We start from the raw sequence: 19,636 nt of genomic DNA, 5'->3' as shown, positions 1-19,636 counted from the left end.
TGGATCACTTGATGATTACCTGTTCTGTTCAATCCCTCTGGGGCACCTGGTATTGGCCACTGGCGGAAGACAGGATACTAGGCTTGATGGACCTTTGCTCTGATCTAGTGTGGCCTGTCTTACGTTCTTAAGGTCAATGAAAAACTGGGTGAAAGACTGTACTCAAAGAGTAGCTATCAACGAATGGTTCACTGTCAAACTGGGAGGGTATATTTAGTAGGGTCCCATAGAGATCAATCATGGGACCAGTACTATTCAATATTTTCATTGACTTGGATAATGGAGTGGAGAGCATGCTTACAAAATTTACAGATGACACCAAGCTGCAAGGTTGCAAGTACTTTGGACAATAGGATTAGAACTCAAAATGACTTTCACAAATTGGAGAATTGGTCTGAATTCAACAAGATGAAATTCAATAAAGATAAGTACAACGTATTTTACTCAGGAAGGAAAAATCAAATAAACAACTACAAAATGGGGAATAACTGGCTAGATAGTTGTACTGCTGAAAAGAATCTGGAGGATACAATAGATCACAAACTGAATATGCACCAACAATGTGATGCAGTTGCAAAAAAGACTAATATCATTCTGGAGTATATTAACAGGAGGTTGAATGTAAGCCATGGGAGGTAATTGTCCTGATCTACTTGACAATGGTGAGGTCTCAGCTGTAGTACTGTGTCCAGTTCTAGGTGCTACACTTTAGGAAAGATTTGGACAAATTGGAGAGAGTCCAGAGGAGAGCAACAAAAGGTTTAGAAAACCTGATCTATGAGAAAAGGTTAAAAAAACCTGGGCATGTTTAGTCTTGAGAAAAGAAGACTGAGGGGGACCTGATAACAGTCTTCAAATAAGTTACAGGCTGTTACAAAGAGGATAGTGATTGACTGTTCTCCATCTCCACTGACAGGAGGAAAAGAAGTACTGGGCTTAATCTGCAGCTAAGGAAATTTAGGTTAGATATTAGGAAAAACTTTCTAACTGTAAGGGTGGTTAAGCTCTGGAAGAGGCTTCCAAGGGAGGTTGTGGAGTCCCTGTCGCTGGAGGGTTTTAAGAACAGGTTGGACAAACACATTTGGGATGGTCTAGGTTTACTTAGTCCTGCCTAGTATGACCCGATGTCCTGATTTTATAGGGACAGTCCCAACGTTTGGGGCTTTGTCTTATAGAGGTGGTGCCTATTGCCCGCCACCCCGTCCCGATTTTTCACCCTTGCTATCTGGTCACCCTAATCCTGCCTCTGCGCAAGGGGATGGATGGACGACATGATCTACTGAAGTCCCCTCCAGCCGTACAGCTCGGTGCCATTTCTAGCGAGAGCAGGGGGGGAGTTGCCCGGTGCCCTGGGCCAAATATCCAGCCCTTCCCCAGGGGCAGATCAGAAATGGGGCAGGCAGGCAAGGAGCACTGGACAAGCCCGGCACGAGCAGAGCAACTGCAAGGCACCTTGTGCTCCAGCTGCGTGCGCAGGGGGCACCGCGCGCCGGGGACCCGGGGAGGGGGGGGGCGGGGAGCAGGTTTCTTCATCGGGAAACACGCACAAGACCCGACCTCGGCGTGGGACGGGGCATCCCACGGGGTGTGTAGGCGGGGGAGGGCAAGGAGGAGTTCTCGCCAGGTCTCATTGGTTGGCTTCCCACCAATGACCTGCCCCCTTAGCTTTGCCCGCCTCTTCCCCACCATTCGAAAGCTGAGTGCCCGCGCAGAGAGAGACGGAGAGATTGGAGGGCTGTGCCCCGCTGCGATTGGCTGGCCATCCTCCCGCCCCGCTCCTACTGGCCACTGTGTCAGTGACGAGGCCGGATCCATATGTGGGATTGGCTGACTCCCAGAGCGGGGGCGGAGCCGACGGGACGCGTTTTCCGGGGACTCTGCCGGGGCCGGGGCCGGGACCGCGCGGGGGCTTTGAGGCCTGGGGATGGAGGCGGTGCGGTGCGCGGGGCACGGTGAGGGGCGGAGCCGCCGTGACATGCCTGGGGGGCTGCGGGGTCCCCTGGGTCGGGCTGGGCTTTTCTGAGGCGGCCTCCCTGGGCCCGGGTTTCTTCTTTTTTTTTCCCCAGGGGGGGGGGGTGTCCCTGGCGCGGGGTCCCCAAACTGGGCGTGGGGGGTCTCCTGGGGCTGGGGGTATCCCCGGGGCTGGAGGAGCGCCCTAGCCCCGGGTCTCAGAGTGGAGCGGATGCTGGGAGGCTGAGTCTCACAAGGCTGCTTTTCTCCCCCCCCCTCCCCCCCACCAGGGTCTCTCTGTTTCCTGAAAACAGGCGTCTGCGATGGGCCAAACAAAGGGAAAAGCTTCTACATGTGCGGGGTCCAGGACCAGGCGCCCTGCGGATTCACCCTCCCTGCACAGTAGGTTTAGGGACGCGGAGGTTCCTGTTCTGCACACGTACTCCCCCCATCCTCTGGGGTGATGCTGAGCTGTCATGGCACAGCCTGGGATGCGGTGTGTGTCACCTTAGGTTTTCCAGTGTTGGATCCGCTCTCAGATTACATTATAACAATATTCATTACTAAGCAAAGGCAGCTGCTGTATATTTGTTCTGAGGGGCATTGCAGTTTAAACATATAATCTGAGTGTGGAACGGATTTATAGGAAGGCAGAAACATCCTAATCCCCACAGAGAGCCTGTAGAGTATCCTATTATTTAATGTTTTTATTATCATAGTTCCTAGGAGCTCTAGTCAGAGGCCAGGACCCCATTGCACTAGCTGTGGTACAAACACAGATCAAAAAGATGGTCTCTGACCCAAAAAGCTCACAGTCTAAGACTAAGATAAGTGATACAGATAAGTGAGGGAAACACAAGGGAACAATGCGATAATAGTCATCATGATAGGCAGCAGACTGATCACACCAACTGATTAACAGTTATCAACTTTTTTGTAGTCATGGTAAAGGAGATATGTCAGGATGTAAAATGTCAGCCTGTATCTCCAACTAGCCTACACACCTTCAACTCGGATGTCCATATGCATCATATATACTCATCATGGGTTACAAAATGCTGTGGTTTGTAGATGTAGCCATAGACCATCCTGCAGTTCACCCACAGATTAGCTAGTAATATCAATATCTTACCTCTTAATCTTTCTATATAGAAACCAGAGATTCAATTGTCTCCCATCTTGACTACCCCTTTATAAATTATACCAAAACAATACAGAAGACCTGAGTTAATCATGGGTTCAAGAAAACCACTGTTTTTGTTACATAAATGGCATTTCGTGTCTTAAGTGCTGGAAACTAAGAGAGAGAAGGGATTAGCTCTTTTATTAATTTTAAGTGAATTGGGGGCTGTTTGGGGAGCCCCGACAATGAGCTGTTAGTTCTGTGAACCTGACCTCCTACATGTCTCTGAACGAAGGTGTCTTTGAGATCTTCCTCTAAGGATTTTGCCTTAAGCATTTGTTTCTGCTATTGCTCTTACTCAGACAGCTCAAATCTTTTCCCCCCACCTTCAGCCTTCCTGCTTCCTACTGCTTGATCCATGAGAAGTACATGGTGGAGCTGCAAGTTCTGATTCAGCAACAGGACAGAGAAGAATACAAGTAGGTTTGTCCAAAGGGAACATGTACAGCATGTAATTCCTATTAATTTGAAAAGTTAGGATAACTCTTCCTTCTTGTGGCAGCACAGCCTGATCACTATCCTGCTTGGTGTATACATTTCTGCAGGTTTGCATATTATTTTTCAAATATGGCAGGTTCCAGTTCCTAAGAGCATAGAATGTAAATATCTGGATTGAGGTGAGATGTCTTTGTTGTACTGAAATTGGCATAATTTTAAAACAGTCTGACTCTTACAACGTTAAATTGTAGATATCATTGGATGGATTGTATGTGTGTTGGACACTGCAAGGCCTACAAAAAGCAGCTCCCAACAAAGTTCAGTTTCTATTGGCTAGACATAGTTTGTATAGATAGTACACAGTGATGTGATATAAGAATTTTATTGGCATGAGTTTGTGATGATCACATTAATTGTGCGTGGTAAAGCCATTTCTGAGCTATCCAGATCATCAGAAACAAGTGCTGGTATAACTTTTATAGAGTGTCGTCCTGTAGTCTCTGTATGACACACATGTTACAGGAAAATCTATTTTCGGAACATTACAGAGATTTAAAAAAATCATAGTACTATTTTTTGTGTCCTTGTGCCTGTGTCTTGGTCAGCATGAGTCCAAATGGGCTGAGCTCAGACAGAGAGAATTAACACCAATAAATGGTATAAAATAGAATCCTGTACATAAAAATGTCATAATTTAGTCTAGCTCTGGCCAGCCCAGGACTAAAAATGAGAGCCAGGTCCCACTAGAAAGGCTCAGATCTCCCCTTCAGTGATGTCAATATCCCATTTCTAGTCCTGCTGGGCCATTGGATATTGGACACTAAAGTTGTCACTGGCCCAAGATCAACGTAGGTCTCGGACATGTATGGTTTTTGAGGGAAATTCTACAGTAGGGGTGGGGAGGAAACATTTGTTTGGCAGGTTAATGATGTTTGTTTGTTTAGCATCAACTGTTTGAAGCTGCTCAGCAGTTGGAAATGTTAAAATAAATCCTGGGGAGTTGGATTATTTGGCAGGTGTTACAGTTATGTGATAAATCACACAGGTGTGTGATTATTAATCAGATGCTACCCCAATTTGTCACATGGGTATTTCTGTCATATAGGTGATAGATAGATCTATATGTGAATGTATAGATACAATCTATATGCAAGTTAATGCTACTTGTAGTTTTGACATTGATTTAACATATTTTTGTTAGTTGCTTGTGCACAGTCTCCTGTGAGATGGGTATTACCCCTTTTTACGGTTAGGAAACTTGAGTTTAAGAAGTTAAGCAAGTAGGTGGTGGAATGGAACCCAATTTTCTGACTCCCAATGCCTTCCTTGAAAAACTTAAACAAGGCTTTCTTATCATTGTTCTTCCATCTTTTGATTCATTTATTCAATAACTTTCAAAATTTTGGCTCCTTTCATGTTAAGAACCAACTTATTCTATTCAGTGATCCAATTATTTACTTGTAACAATGTCATGTTATCATAAAAGGTTTTTCTTTGGTACAATTATTTATTTATATTTATATCCCACATAAGCTCTCAACATGTGTTCAATTAAAATTCACAATGATTAAATAGAAAACAGCTGCAATCCAGTAAAAGCATCTCACAGAGCTCTGTTTGTCAGCTGCCAAATTAAAAAAGAAGCCTCCCTCTTATTCCATAGCCTTCCTTTCCCCACCGCCTTCCTTTCCCCACCGCCCCCGGCTTCAGAGAAATGCATTGCACAGCCCATCTCTTAAAAGGCAAAGAAATTTGGGCTTTGGTAGACCATGAGGGGTTCCCAAGACTTTGATCGTAATCAATGACTGAATCGTGTTGAATGTTCTGTGTCACCACACTTCAGTTTTTGTTTCAAGACAAGAGAGGAACTATAAGCAGAGGAAATGAATGTATCCAGAGGATTTTAATATTATAGAAAGCTATGCATTGGGCAGTTACTAAATTTGATCTTGTTTATTTTTCCAAAGGTCTTGAGCGATATACTAAATGCAGACAAATCCCTGTAAAGTGCAGATCCAGAGACTCTGTCTGGGACACTGCCTGTGCAAACTGAATTTGTAAAGATTCTCTGTAATGGAACATACTGGTATATGTGTTAAACTTGCTTTCGCAGCTCATGGTTTCTTTTATTGTCCACTAGGCTATACTATCGATGCCTTAAAAGTAAGATGGAAGGGAAGAGGTGGTGTGGGAGCATCCCATGGCAGGTACACGTGTGTCATTTATATTTAAGCTCTCTGTTGCTCACAGCATGCAATTGTTTACATTTGTCCACTATGCAACCTGTAGTTCAACCTGTGGCGGGCTATCGGTTCCAGTGTGCAATGCTCCATCTGGATTTCAGGTGTCAAGCCGCTGTTCTTAAAATGAAATATTTCACGCGGGGGCCTCTCTTTACAGGCTTAGATAAAACTAACTGCCTCAGACCAAAGTACAGGGAGTACTCTGGATTGTGGGCAACTTGGGTTCAGTATCCAGCTGTGGTCTCTTCTCTTTTTCCCCTATCCCCATTCCCAGAGGCTGCATGGTTGATGAAACATCCTGCTTAGTCCCTGAGGTGGGGCAGTGGGTGCAAGGAATCAGCTTTATGCTTCTCATTAGTGCCTTCTACAGCCAGGCACTTACTAGTACTTGAACAGAAGGATGGCGGCTCTGACACAGCCTAGCTGGAGTTATGGGAAGGGTGATATTCCCAGAATCTGATCTTTCTTGAGTGGGTTATGGCATGGTTGAGGGTGTGGATGGGGTAATATTCTTTCCTAATTCATGTTCTAAAGAATAATTTTATTTGCATATTTTGCAGGATTCCAAAACCATCAAACCGCCAGTAGATACAGAATCCCAGTATGCATCAGAGCTATTCCTTAATCCCAATGGTCAGCGAAATCCATTCAAAGTTCTAGACAAGAATTGTGAACTGTCCTCCTGGAAGCTACTTAATAAAGGCAACAGGGAAAAAAATAGCATCGAAGGAGGGAAACAGAAGGAAAAGAGAGAGCAGGCATTAGATAAAAAGAAGGAGGAGAAACTGACATCTGAATCCCAGATGGGAAGAGAGCCTCCAGTGGGAATGAAGATTAAGAAAAAACAGTCTGGGGAGAAGAGGAGTGACACAGAACTTGGGGAGGGAACAGGGACCAGAGCTAAATCAAGTCAGTCTGAGGCTCAGAAAGAGAGAAACCTTTCTGGGGATAAACAAAAATACGGCACCAGTGGAGAGTCTGAGAAACCCTCTGAGCAAATAGAGGAGGAGGCATGTGCGAAGCCAGTGAAAGATGCCTTGCATAGAGAAAGGAAACTAAAGCCTTCATCCCCAAGCCTTGACAGCCAAAAAACAAGCACTGAGCCACTGAGAGAGGAGCAGCTCAGAAAGGGAGACTCAAAAAGCAACAGGGGCAAAGGAATAGAAGTGAAGGTAGATGCTGGTGGGAAGGCTAGAGAGAAGAATGTGACACCCAGAGAGTGTGTGATTTCCCAGGAGGCTACAGACTTGTCAATACCATCAGCATTGCTCCAAGTGCCCTCTGAAGGAGGCCCAGTTGCACAGCCAGCACCATCAAAGGCAGGAATAGTGCCAGGGGAGCGAAAATATGTAACTCAAAATACTAACAGTGATGAAGGTGAAAATGTGTTTGTTTCTTCCAAGTTGGGCAAAGACCAACCTGATGGGTCAGTATTGGATTTGCAACAGGGGGAGGTTCGTGAGAGAACATCTGGGAAGAGTGAGCAAAGGATTTTCTCTTCCTCTTCAAGAGTTGCAACATCTTTGCAAAAGGAAGAAACCCTGGACACCAAAGCCCTTCAGAACCATCTTACAGTCCAGCTGAAACAGAAAAAGGTTGTTGTTGTTTCTATTATACGCTTCACTTTTGCTCTTCCCAGTCTCGAGGCAGCTGTTTACATCAGCTCAGTCAAAACTAATAACCCCTACCGAGCAGTATATGTAAGGCAGTACTCTCTGGAGTACTTAGAGAAAGGTGATCACTTCAGGCTTCTGAAAACTCAGGCTAGACACAAATCAGCTGGATCTATATACACTTAAAACACTGTGTGAGAGAACTTCATATCCTCTAGCTTGGGGGTACTTAGTATTTTCTTCTCTGAGGGCCATGTCAGCAACATATGGGCTGCACCTTAGGCTGTGTCTACATAGCAGCTGAGGGAGCGCTTTCCAGAGTGAGTAGACACGTGCTATCTCCGCTCGACCTAGCGTACTACAAATAGTCGTGTGGCTGCAGTGGGATGGGCGACAGCTAGGGCTAGTTCCGCAAATCCGTACCTGGGGTCAGGCAGGATTGTACTTGGGAGACTAGCCTGTGTGCTATTTGCAACTTTGTTTGAGAAGTGCTAGTACATGTCTGTCTACCTATTTTGGGAAGCACCCAAAATTGCATCAAATGGAGGAGACTGCAACCATGTTCACTTTTTAAAAGTTTGGTAATACTTTGGAAAAATGACTTTAAAAAGACATCGTGGAGAATATTTATGATTCCAGCTTTGCATGCTTACTCTGGGATGGAGAAAACAAGATGTGTTCTTTCGCTTTTGTTCATAATTACTAATTATAAAGATCTGAAAACTTAGAAATTCTGTTGATCCCGCATAAGTCAAAATAGAATTTAGATCTCGCTACTAGAACTATTGCTTCTGTTGGATAACATGGTGTAGAAAGGAGTAAAAATAATGAATAAAGAAAGCAATCTAGACTCAGTGCCTTGGAGAGCTGTTGAGATCTTTAGGCTATGCTGGTTGTGTTCCCCTTCTCATAATCTTAGGGAATCAGGGGTTCCTAATTTCCCTCCCCTAAAATTTAATAATAGTTATCTTATTTTCTGGTTAAAGATGCTCCAGAGATTGATATAATCCTTATACGAACTACGTTACACTTACAAATATTTTGGAGATTGCAGAATTAGGTTAAAATATCTGACTTCCTAGAATGCAAGTCTTACCCTTTTTACTTTTGACCTTTTGACTGTTCTGTGTAGAGGAGACTGGTTGGAAGTAGTTGGGGGTGGATATCAGTACCAAGTAGATAAGACGTGGATTTTTGGGTTTTGTTTTTCAGAGCACTTTGGCGACAGTGAATCTTCAGGCCCTACCGGATAAAGGCGAAAGATTATTAAAGCAAGTGCAGGGTTTGGAAGCAGCGCTCAGTGCTCTCAGCCTCTCAACAGCAGAAAGTGCAGAGACAGGTAAGAGGATTGGTCAGTATTTTGCCAAGTGGTGTGTCCGACTACAGTGTGTACATAAGGTATAAGTTCATACATGGTGCGTTGCATATATAGAGCCATGGGAATGCTAGGAAGCTGGACACAGCATATTAATTGAAACACCTGAAAATGAATGAAGGAATGTATAAAAGTTGATTATTTTATTTTTTTAAATTTTTTTTAATTGAGAGGTGGTTTTCTCTCATGACTTGAGCACATGACTGGACTCCAGAATTTCTGGATTCTGTTCCAGTTCTGCCAGTACTTGACTGTATGACTTAAGGCAAATCATGTACGTCACCTGTGTCTAACTGACCAGTATCCTAAGGGTTAACTTTTTCTCTCTGTTGAGAACCTTACTTTTTGTACAAGGTATTTCAATTATTTTGCCTCAGGTGTACAATGTACTAAACTTCATCTGCCATTTTGTGGCCAGATGTGGTTGAGCGGATACTTTTGGAGTTTCTTCACAATCCTGTATGCTAATTCACTAACCTAATTAACTGTATTAATCACCTGTGGATGAGATGGACCCTCTCAGATTCACTGGGCCATTTGTTCCTGGGCACTTGTACATGCTGAGAGTGTCAAAAAGGACACCCCTTGTAACATGGACAGATCCTCTGGGAACAGAACTGAGACTCCCATGTCTCAAATACGCCACTGAATGGTCCTTGTTAAGTGAAACCTTTTGGTCCCTTCTCCACTGTGCCACACTTGAAATGTTGACCTAAAGCTGAGAGACTACAAAGTCCATTGCCGAGCGATTAACCTTGAATGTTTCCCTTCTCAAACAGGGAACAGTGTGAGTAGTGACAATCAGGAAGAATCTCTGTGCAACCCATTCAGCAGGACGACCACTGAACCATCCAAGTCTGTGCATCTGAAAAACCCACAGCCATTCCAGGATCCTCTTGCTAAAACCTCTCTAGGATTGCATGGCTGCAGCTCAGCTCCCTCTCTGGGACCCAGTCAATACTACAGTAGTGTCTATGGAGGTAAGGTTGAGTGGGCAGCAAGAAACTAGGCCTACTTGCTAGCTAGCAGTTGGCTTTTTTCAGATTAGGTACCATAATAAAGCAGCAGTTTGGAGGGAATCCTAAACTCTGTGGATGAGCAAGAGCGACTTATTCCAGTAAATTTCTAGTTGCTTTCTTCCATAGAATCTTAGTGTAGAGAAAAGTACAATGAGGTATCTTGAGGAGTAAATCCTGATAGAAGGAATATCTGGGTACATCGGGGAGTCAGAAACTTTGCTTTATTTTGTTAGGTTGGTTTCTGGCAAACTGCTGACGTGGTCCTTCATTAAGCAGAGTATAGATCCCAGTATGCTATTCTCCATCCTGAACCAAATGGAGAACTCCGTGGGTGGGTGGGTTTGGTGACCTATAAGATATACGAAAAAAGTTAGCTCTATGTTGCCCATGGGGATTAGGCAGTGTGATCAGGTACTAATTCCTTGCAGGGTGGATTGTTTAAATCAAGGTTATTTAAATCAGCAAGCCGGAAATCTTGATTTAAATCATCAGTTTAAATTTTGTTTTGCATTGTACTCTTTAGTTTTTCTAAAGAAAGGATTCTTATTGGTTGGTAACCATTAAAACATGTTTATTTGCAACTAAATATAGCTTTTACACTACACTTTGTCCTTTTTTCCTCTCTATATCTATACACATTTATTTAAGCATTTATATAGCTTAATTTACATTTATTCAGATGCATAATTCATCATTTTTAATAAATTTAAAAATTAAGAATTTCTTATTTACTCGATTATGATTAATTTTACTTGTGATTTGTGTTAAGCTCTGTTTGGATGGAAATTCAAATTCAGTCAAAAATACACAAAAGCACCATTTAATTTTTTTATTAAATAAAACTAAAATGTTCTGGATACATAAGAAAAAAATTCATCAATTTATTAAAGCATGTTTTGCATTTAAAACTGATTTATTAAACAAAGGAAGTATTATCTGTAGTTAGTGAATTGAACTGATTTGTTTCTGGTCACCATGTCCTTCCAGATTTTAAAGCTAATAGATCTCATCCTCTAACACCTAGTTTTTATTCATGGATTGGAAGAGGGGAAAACAAATGTTTCTGTTTTTTCAACACCCAGTTGGTTTCTTAAGGTTTGAAGAACTAGATGAATAAACTGAAATGAAGAAAATATTCTTTTTGCACCTGCTGACAAAAGCTGGTTTAGCACTTCAACAAACTCTGGCTCCAGGTGCTTAGCCAGTAACTTCCACTAGTTCAATGGTTTGATTTTTTTTGTCTTTAAAACTTGGCAGCAGACATGTACTGCTTAATGTTTTTTGTATTTATTTTTACATGATTTTAATAGATTTAAGCTTTAACCTGTGTTGTCAATTTCACATTTAAGTTTTTTTAAAAATAAACCTCTATTTAACTTAAATTAAAAAATTGTATTTGTCAATTAAAAAATAAAACAATCAATTTTTAATCACACTCATCCATGTTTGTTACCAGGGAGGTGCACTGTGGTGTTTTCTGGAAGTCTGTAGCCATTTAACCATGCCTTTTAGCCTCTGAGCTTATTAGTGGGAATTAATGCTATAAACAGTGCTCATTCACTATGCTGCCTTTTCCTAGCAAGTGCCAGTGTGCAGGGATTGTATGGAGGCAGAATGACTGAAGATCGACTCAGGGCAGTGCACAGTGCCACAAGTGATGCCATTAACCATCTTCACAGATCTCTAGAATCCTGCCCCACAGAGGAGACTGTGGCTGAGGACCCATCTGGGTTGAAGGTGAGCCAGTAGCAAGAGAGAGCAGTACTCAATTTGATTCACAGTTTCATGTAATCTCCATTATGAAACATAATGTCAGGTATTATGCTATAAAATGGGCAATTCCAACGTATTACCTATTCCTAGACAAATGTACTGCCTTATGTATACTGTTCCACTTAAGCCAAGAGGTGCATCAATAAAAAGCAGAGGTTTGTCCTTCGCTCCTATCATTTTTTTGTAGGAAGAGCAAACTGCAGTACTGCGAGTGACGTATGAATCTTCAGTTTTACCAGAAGACTTTTAGCGTTCTGTCAGCTACATTGGAACCTTATCACTTTTCTTCTTCTATAAGATTGTAAAGTCTTTGGGATAGAGGCCATGTCTATGTATGTATTTACAGAGCACCTAGCACAATGGGGCTCTGATCCTGATTCTCTGGGTGCTGCTTTAGTCTAAATATGACATACAAAAACTATGCTGAAATAATGTTATTTAGGATGTAAAGTCACTTACTCGACAGTTAGGATATGCCAGATTAAGGCTGCCTGGACAACCATAATTCAGCCCCCTTGTGTGTATGCATTATGATACAGTTCTTAATACATAATCACATATGGTTTTTTCCCTGCAGGAAAATAACTTGAGATGGTTTGAATAGTGAGTCTGGCACTAGTGAAAGGTGTTAGGTGAACAAGCTTAGAGACTGAAGTTCTCTGTCTGTACATGGCATGAGTAGTACAGTGCATATCTCTTCACAGTTCTTCTACTACTCATTCTTCCTCTGATCATCATCTTAATTGCGATCCTCTGTGCTGGTCTCAGACACAGCTGCCCACTTCTTATTCTTTTTGTATGTACTCTAACCTACCATAGAATTTAGCCCAAGCTGTGTTGTAGATTAGAGCACTCCCTGTGGAATAGACAGTGAAGGGTGGTAAGTACAGTTAGCTCCCAAATTTTGCAGCTATGTGCTGCAAAGCCTTTTAGCAATTCATAGTTTCATAGAGTTTAAAGACTGAAAAGATCATTAGATCATCTAATCTGACTTCCAGTATGTCTCAGGCCATTAAATTTCACCCAATTACCTCTGTATTGAGCCCAAAGCATAACTTGGCTAAAGCACATCTTTCAGAAAGGCATCCAGCCTTTGAAGACTCCAAGAAATGGGGAATCCACCCTTGGTAATTTGTTCCAGTGGCTAGTCACCCTCACTATTTTAAAAACTTGTGCCTTATTTCTAATTTGAATTTGTCTGGCTTCAGCTTCAAGCCGTTTGTTTTTGTTACACCTTTCTCTACTAGAATAGAGAGCCCTTTAATATCTGGCATTTTTTCTCTGTGAAGGTACTTAGATGCTGTAATCAAGTCACCTCTCAATCTTTTTGATAAGCTAATTTTTCCACATCCTCTTTTAAAATGTGGATATCAGACTTGTGTGCAGTATTCCAGTGTCAGCCATACCAGTAATGTGTACAGAGATAAAATCACCCATATACTCACTACTCCCATGTTTATATAGCCAAAGATCACATTAGCCCTTTTTGCCACAGTATTGCACGAACAGAGTCTGGGGAACCAAAAGAAAGTCTGTCCCTGCTGGGCAGATTTAATTGTCATTCTTTAATCCTCATGAAGAACTATAGTGACAGCTACTCTATAAAAATGCTGATAGCTATGCCATTGCCAACTCTCTGCCACAATCAGATGGACTATTTCATTATTAAAAATAGCTTTTTGCCTTACTCAAGTACAGAAATCAGTCCTATACAGTAGATAGTAGAGGAATACTAAGAGAATGAATAAATGGTCAAACTTGACCTCCTCCAACATTATTAGAAGTTGATGGTTGATAAATGTAGTTAGTCATGAAAAAATTCCTTTACTCTCAATAACACCTCAGATTTCCACTACAGGTCATATGATAAATTAGTTTGGATGCTTCTACAATAATATAACATACAGGGTCAGAAGTTGTATTATTTGCTAGACATGATTCCCAAGGATAAAAACTCAATTATTGTTTTTTAAACTTTCCTACACTGGATAGATCTGTTTCTCAGACGGTGATCTCTTTATTAGTAAAATAAAGCTTTTAAAATGACATGCTCATAAAAGATCTTTCATATTTCTTTACAAATATTGTACATTTAAAAATTTCTTCCAGCTTGTGTGTGAAGTACTAGCACAAGTTAATCTGTCTTATAACATTTATAGTGTCTTGCTATTGCAAAAAGTCTGATCTCAGAGTAACTAGTACCACTCTGAGATGTTTGTATTGGTTTGGAAAGAAAACTGACAGACAAGTGCTGAGTGTACAGTTGCCCTAAAACAGAACTTGACTGTTTGATCAACTTGGCATTGAGGACAGAAATGTCTGAGAGCAATGTCTCTGAACGGCAATTACACTTTACATTCCGTACTTAATCTTTTCAGATCCCATTGTTGCTGCACCAGAAGCAAGCACTTGCATGGCTACTCTGGAGGGAGAGTCAGAGACCCTGTGGAGGAATTCTGGGTAAGTAACATAATAATGCAATGTATCTATTTGGGGTGCATTTTTCTGGCAAGAACATGCCTTGTAATTAATTCTCCACCATGGTGGCAGTGGTGAAAGCGTATTTTAGTCAGGATCCATTTCCTGGAGAATCCGGGTTTCCTTGTCTCCCATCCAGATATGGGTCAGCAGCCCATAGCAAATCATAGCTTACAGTAGTAAGTTCTTCAAGATCAACAAATATCATACTATGTTACTTGGGAGTTTGAGATGGTTCAGCATAGATTTGAGCTATGCAGACTCATTCCATGCCATAATCTTGACTTTCCCTCTTCTTTTTCTTCCAGCAGATGATATGGGCCTGGGGAAGACTCTAACAATGATTGCACTCATTCTGGCCCAGAAAAGGCTAGAGAAGGGGAAAGGAAAGGAGAAGAAATTGGAAATGTGGCTGTCGAAACACGGTATAGAACAATTATACTGCAAAACAGTGCTGGTACTTCAAGTGTCTGGGCTCTCTAAAAGATTGCACTGTGTGTGGGCAACATTCGTTGTGGTACCTGGATGGTCCAAGTCTGACCCACAGTGTGCTACAAAGTGGCTGCCCTACACTTGGCTCTGGAGGTGCAGCCTGCAGAAAGTGTATTCTGGGATCATAGTGCTCCACTCAATCAGGATAGAGATGTGAATGCTGGGATTTGTAGTCTGTCTCCATTTAGCCAGGATTAAGGCAGATGCATACTGCTCCATTATGTGCAAGTAATATACAGTCTTGCCCTTGGATATGTATGCAGCTCCTTCTGAAGTCAGTGAGTTGCATGTGAATATCAGAAGGCTACATTTTTCCCTTATGTTTGCCCCTGGGATTTCTGTAAGCTGTTAAATGTGCCCCTTAGTTGGGTGGAGTTTAGTAACTGTGTGTGTGGCCACAGTCTGCCCATCTGCCTGCCTGCCCAGTATGTAGGAACTACAGGCCTTTCTTAAATCTTTGTTGGATGTTATGCTATTTGGTTGGTCAAAGTCCTAGCAAGATTGCTAAGGATGTGTCTGTGAGAAATCCAAACACTGCTATAGAACTCACCTATTACCATTTACCCTTGGAGATATTCTTGGGATCCAAATGACTATTAGTTTGTGGGGGGTTTTGTGTGTAATTCCCCGCCCCTCCTTGAATCTCAGTAAGGAGGATTCTGCCAGCACTATGTGGTACAGAGAACTAAAAACACCATTCCATCTCTGAGGGTGAGGGAAAGAATTCCCTATGGCAGGGGTGGGCAAACTATGGCCCACGGGCCAAATCTGGCCCCTCAGGGCTTTGGATGCGGCCCGCGGATTTGCCACCCGTGTGGTTCTGTGGGCCCCGTGCCGCTCCGGGAAGCGGCTGGCACCACATCCCTGGGGAATGGGGTGGCAGAGGGCTCCGCGCGCAGCTCCTGCCTGTGGGTTCCTTCCCCGAAGCTCCTATTGGCCGGGAATGGGGAACCGCAGCCAATGAAAGCTTTGGGGGAGGTACCCACAGGTGTGCGGAGCCCTCTGTGCCCCCTCCCCCAGGGGGCCGCAGGGACATGGTGCTGGCCACTTCCTGGAGTGGTGTGAAGTCGGGGCCACCTGCCCTGGCCGCAGTGCGGGCCGCTGCTACTCCGGAGCTGCTCCAGGAAAGCGGTGCCAGGCTGGAGCCCATGCCCCCTGCCGCACCCCATACCCTCCCTGCACCCTAATCCCCTGCCCTGAGCCTTCTCCTGCACCCCTCCCTGCACTCCAACCCCCTGCCCTGAGCCCCCTGCCGCACCTCTCCTACACCCCTCCCTGCACCACTGCCCTGAGCCTCCTCCTGCACCCCAACCCCCTTCCCTGAGTCCCCTCGTACATCGTGCACCCCTCCTGTGCCCCAGCCCCTTTCCCTGAGCTCCTTCCTGCACACCGCACTCCCTCTGCCCCAGCCCTACATTCATGGCCCTGCAAGCAATTTCCCCACCCCGATGTGGCTCTTGGGCCAAAACGTTTGCCCACCTCTGCCCTATGGGTGTTTAATCTATACTTAGTTTTGAAGCATAGAAGCTAGGTAATGTTATGCATATCTTGTACTAAAGCAAGTGGAGATTGCATATGTCCTCCTACAGTCTGGGGGAAAAAAAAAAAAAAAACCCCAACCCTGCAGACTTTTCAGGTTCTGATTGCACTGGTGTATCCTGTATGCACACGTGCACAGAACTGACTTGTATACAGAAACGTTCGTTATTAATTTATTTTCTCAGAATGATGGCTCCATCCTTATTTAATTTGTTATGAGTTTTGTTTTTTTTATTCCTCCCAAAAATGTTACCAGGATTTTCTGTGTGTCTTAAGCAATCAGTATTTCTTTTTCCTAAAACAAAACTTAAATATTTGCATAGATGATTTTCATGAGATGTCACATTCTGGCTTTTTTTCCTAGACTTTCAGCATGCTAAAACAGAAATAATTAAGTGTGATAATAAGGCACTTTAGTCTTTCAGTGCTTCATATTGAAATCCTTAATTATTATTCTAGTAAGGCTTCATGCATGAAATTTTTGTTAATGCAAAATAGCAACAAAAGTATGTCAAGTACATGAAAAATAAGCTGAGCTTTAAAATATTTTTGTTTGCGTGTAGTGTTTTTAATATTATACAGATTTTTCTCCAAAATGTACAACTGCAGGAATACACTGAAGAACTGAAACACTTAAAAAAGACACATCTACTTTGCAGAACCATGTGAATGGGAAAAGTGGGCCTGCTCCTCTAAATAGATGGAAGGTTTGGAAAGTCAAGGCAGCTGGTTGGGAAATCCCATGCTAATTGTACTCAAATGAGAAGATTCTGAAATCTCTTCCTTTTCTTGTCTTTCTATTTAAGATTCCTCTGTCGTCCTCTCCCGAGGTACTTTAATCATCTGTCCAGCATCCCTGATCCACCACTGGAAAAAGGAGGTTGAGAGACATGTAAGCAGTGGCAAACTGAGGGTCTGTCTGTACCATGGACCCAACCGGAACAAGCAAGTAGAGGCGTAAGTGCAAAGCCATAGCAATTCTGCGCAGGAGAAGCAAAGCGCTAAGCAGGAGGCTCACTGGCTGAACTGTCTTGGGGAGAAGCTCCCAGCAGTAGAACTGTAGGAGGCATAGGGAGTCAGGATTGATTGAAGCACTGGCTCTTACAGAACAGCATCCTACATGTTCATCCTTGAGTGTTGGTTTTGCTGCCTTGCAGAAGGGGTTCCTGATGGGTCTCATTGCTGACAAGCATGTCTCTTCTTTTTGTACAGTCTTTCTGAATATGACATTGTTGTCACCACCTACCATCTTCTCTCCAAAGAAATTCCCACGAAGAAGGAAGAGGGAGAGGTCCCTGCTGAGGAACATGATGTGGGGGTGAGATACATGCAGTTGACAAGGGGGCTGCTTTATACAGAGAGACTTAAAAATCATACTAGATTGACCTATTATTGTTACAAGAAACACCTAAGATTATTGAACATGGAAAAATATTACTTTTTCAATCCCCCGTTGCTGTGAGAGACTTATACAAACAGGAGAAACTGACTGGAGACAATCAAGTTGTCAAGTGCACAAAGTAAACAGAAAAAGTAGAGTATCTATCCTAAGCTTTGTTACAATAATCATGTTACTTTTAATAGTAGTAATTAACCAGGGCTTGGACTTCAGCCCAAGCCCAAATGTCTGTTCACATTGCAGTTTTATAGACCTGCACCCTGAGGCCCGCAAGCCTGAGTCAGCTGACATGGACCAGCCATGTGTGTGTTCTTGTAGTGTAGATATACACTAAAGTCAAAACTACTTTCAATTGGCTGTATGGTACAGATGAAGTACACTTCAATTCCCTGGGTGCACTTTGTATATGATATTAACTTTTATGCCTTACATCTGTATGCACAAGAGACCCAAATATGTCTCCCGCAGCCATTGGATCTATGTATTTCCACACACTTGTAAATGTAAAATCTCCCCTCATGGATTAATGAGATGGGATTTATCTTTTGGGATGCATTACATTTATCTTTTTGTCATAACCTGGCAAAATTCTGCTTGTCCAGAATGAATATGGTTTTGGGCAGGATATTAAAATATGCATTTTTTTCATTATCATCCATAATCATGGTAAAGGACAGCCAAGGACACTTTGATCTGGGGCTAGTAGACTTTCTTGACAGTTTTGCAGAGCTACTTGACTGAAATAAGCAGTGCATGTTATAAAGGGGTGGAGAGAGAACCGCAATAGAAGTGGTGACTGCTAAGACCTCTGCTCACATTTGTGGGGACTTCCACCAGGGAAAGACTTCCTGCCAAAAAAACCCTATCGACTTGTGGCTTTCCAGGATGTGGGGTGTTTTCCCCCCAGCCTGATATAGAATTATAAATTCAAGCCTGCTTTCTCCTCCAGGATACACCATGTCCCTGCTCTCCTCTGCTCCGAGTAGCCTGGGCTCGGATTATACTGGATGAGGCCCACAATATCAAAAACCCCAAAGTTCAGACCTCTATAGCTGTGTGCAAACTGAGAGCCAGTGCCAGATGGGCTGTCACCGGGACGCCTATACAGAACAACCTGCTGGATATGTACTCACTGCTCAGGTAAGCTGACCACGTGGGAAACAATATAACCCTGGTAACCATAGCTTTGTCTATGGCATCGTCCAGTCATCTTAAACCAAAGATCCTGGTGTAGAGTAACTTTGCTAGTGGTGGGGATTCCCAATCCGGTTATTCTTTAGTAATTCAATACCACCAAGCAACTTATGGTAGTGCAGATTTCTCAGGTGACTGGATTTTGGCTAGGCTAGTAGTTTTACCTCAGTTCTTTGTATGGCATTAGATTCTACACCTGCAGATAAGGTGGTCCACAGCCTAGTTGCTCTGTATCCTGCGCCATTGACCTATTGCTTATAGTTTTGCTTCCATAAGCAAGGGGGTTAAGTTAGTTATTAATCTATTGTATGTTCTTACAGGAGAATTGAACTGACCATGGCATTGACCTTAATGAACAGCTGTGTTCACTCAATAGTCATTGTTTCTCTCCTGTGGCATTGCTAGGGCTTCATTAAAATGAGGGAGCGTGTGCTTATTACAGTAGTTTCCACCAAATTAGTTACGAATTTAGATGGCACTGCAAAAAGTGGCTCTAGTTGGGTCGTAAACGGGTTGAACACTTGTTACTTTTGAAAACAATCAAAAATATCTGGTTTAATCCCTGAGTTTAGCTTCAAGCTGGCTGATTGGAGGGGAACTTTTGCACAAACTTGAGATGAACAGATAGTTTGTTTTTAGAGAGATGGGAGTTTGAAGCATTAAATGTGATGCCTTTTGGCAAATTCTTATGCTATTTTTCTTTTTGCCATCTTAAAAATAAATGAATAAAAAATGAGGTGTTCAGAGGTATACTAACTAAGAGGAGGTGATCCCTGCTGAACCAACAGCACTGCCCCCTAGCACCACTGGGAGCAAGATATCTCTGATCATCAGGCAGTTTGTGTTTTAGTACAAAGATGTGTCAGTGCTAAGTCTGAATATAGATTCTGTTACTGTTGTGGGCTTTTGTTTGAGGGAATTTGATGTAAACCGAACACAA

At 42.8% G+C, this 19,636-nt stretch overlaps 1 protein-coding gene across 4 annotated transcripts in view; it reads left to right on the top strand.

The window, feature by feature from the left end:
- Positions 1 to 1,863: 1,863 nt before the first annotated feature.
- TTF2 (transcription termination factor 2) overlaps positions 1,864 to 19,636 on the top strand; it is a 35,190-nt gene continuing 17,417 nt past the window's right edge. For 3 of the 4 annotated variants that reach the window (XM_075118621.1, XM_075118627.1, XM_048816962.2), the window contains exons 1-13: positions 1,864 to 1,952; positions 2,241 to 2,352; positions 3,466 to 3,552; positions 5,712 to 5,778; positions 6,375 to 7,409; positions 8,640 to 8,766; positions 9,582 to 9,782; positions 11,401 to 11,558; positions 13,973 to 14,054; positions 14,381 to 14,497; positions 16,910 to 17,060; positions 17,316 to 17,421; positions 18,452 to 18,642. In XM_075118621.1, coding sequence (XP_074974722.1) covers positions 1,925 to 1,952; positions 2,241 to 2,352; positions 3,466 to 3,552; positions 5,712 to 5,778; positions 6,375 to 7,409; positions 8,640 to 8,766; positions 9,582 to 9,782; positions 11,401 to 11,558; positions 13,973 to 14,054; positions 14,381 to 14,497; positions 16,910 to 17,060; positions 17,316 to 17,421; positions 18,452 to 18,642 — 2,462 coding nt within the window. In that variant the 5' untranslated portion in view covers positions 1,864 to 1,924. The remainder of the gene's footprint in view (positions 1,953 to 2,240; positions 2,353 to 3,465; positions 3,553 to 5,711; positions 5,779 to 6,374; positions 7,410 to 8,639; positions 8,767 to 9,581; positions 9,783 to 11,400; positions 11,559 to 13,972; positions 14,055 to 14,380; positions 14,498 to 16,909; positions 17,061 to 17,315; positions 17,422 to 18,451; positions 18,643 to 19,636) is intronic. The other variant, XM_075118624.1, reaches the window with a different exon arrangement.

Source organism: Caretta caretta, chromosome 1 (assembly GCF_965140235.1).
Source record: "Caretta caretta isolate rCarCar2 chromosome 1, rCarCar1.hap1, whole genome shotgun sequence".
Taxonomy (NCBI): domain Eukaryota; kingdom Metazoa; phylum Chordata; order Testudines; family Cheloniidae; genus Caretta; species Caretta caretta.
Note: the sequence above shows the minus strand (reverse complement) of the source record. Positions and strands in the feature narration are given on the sequence as shown.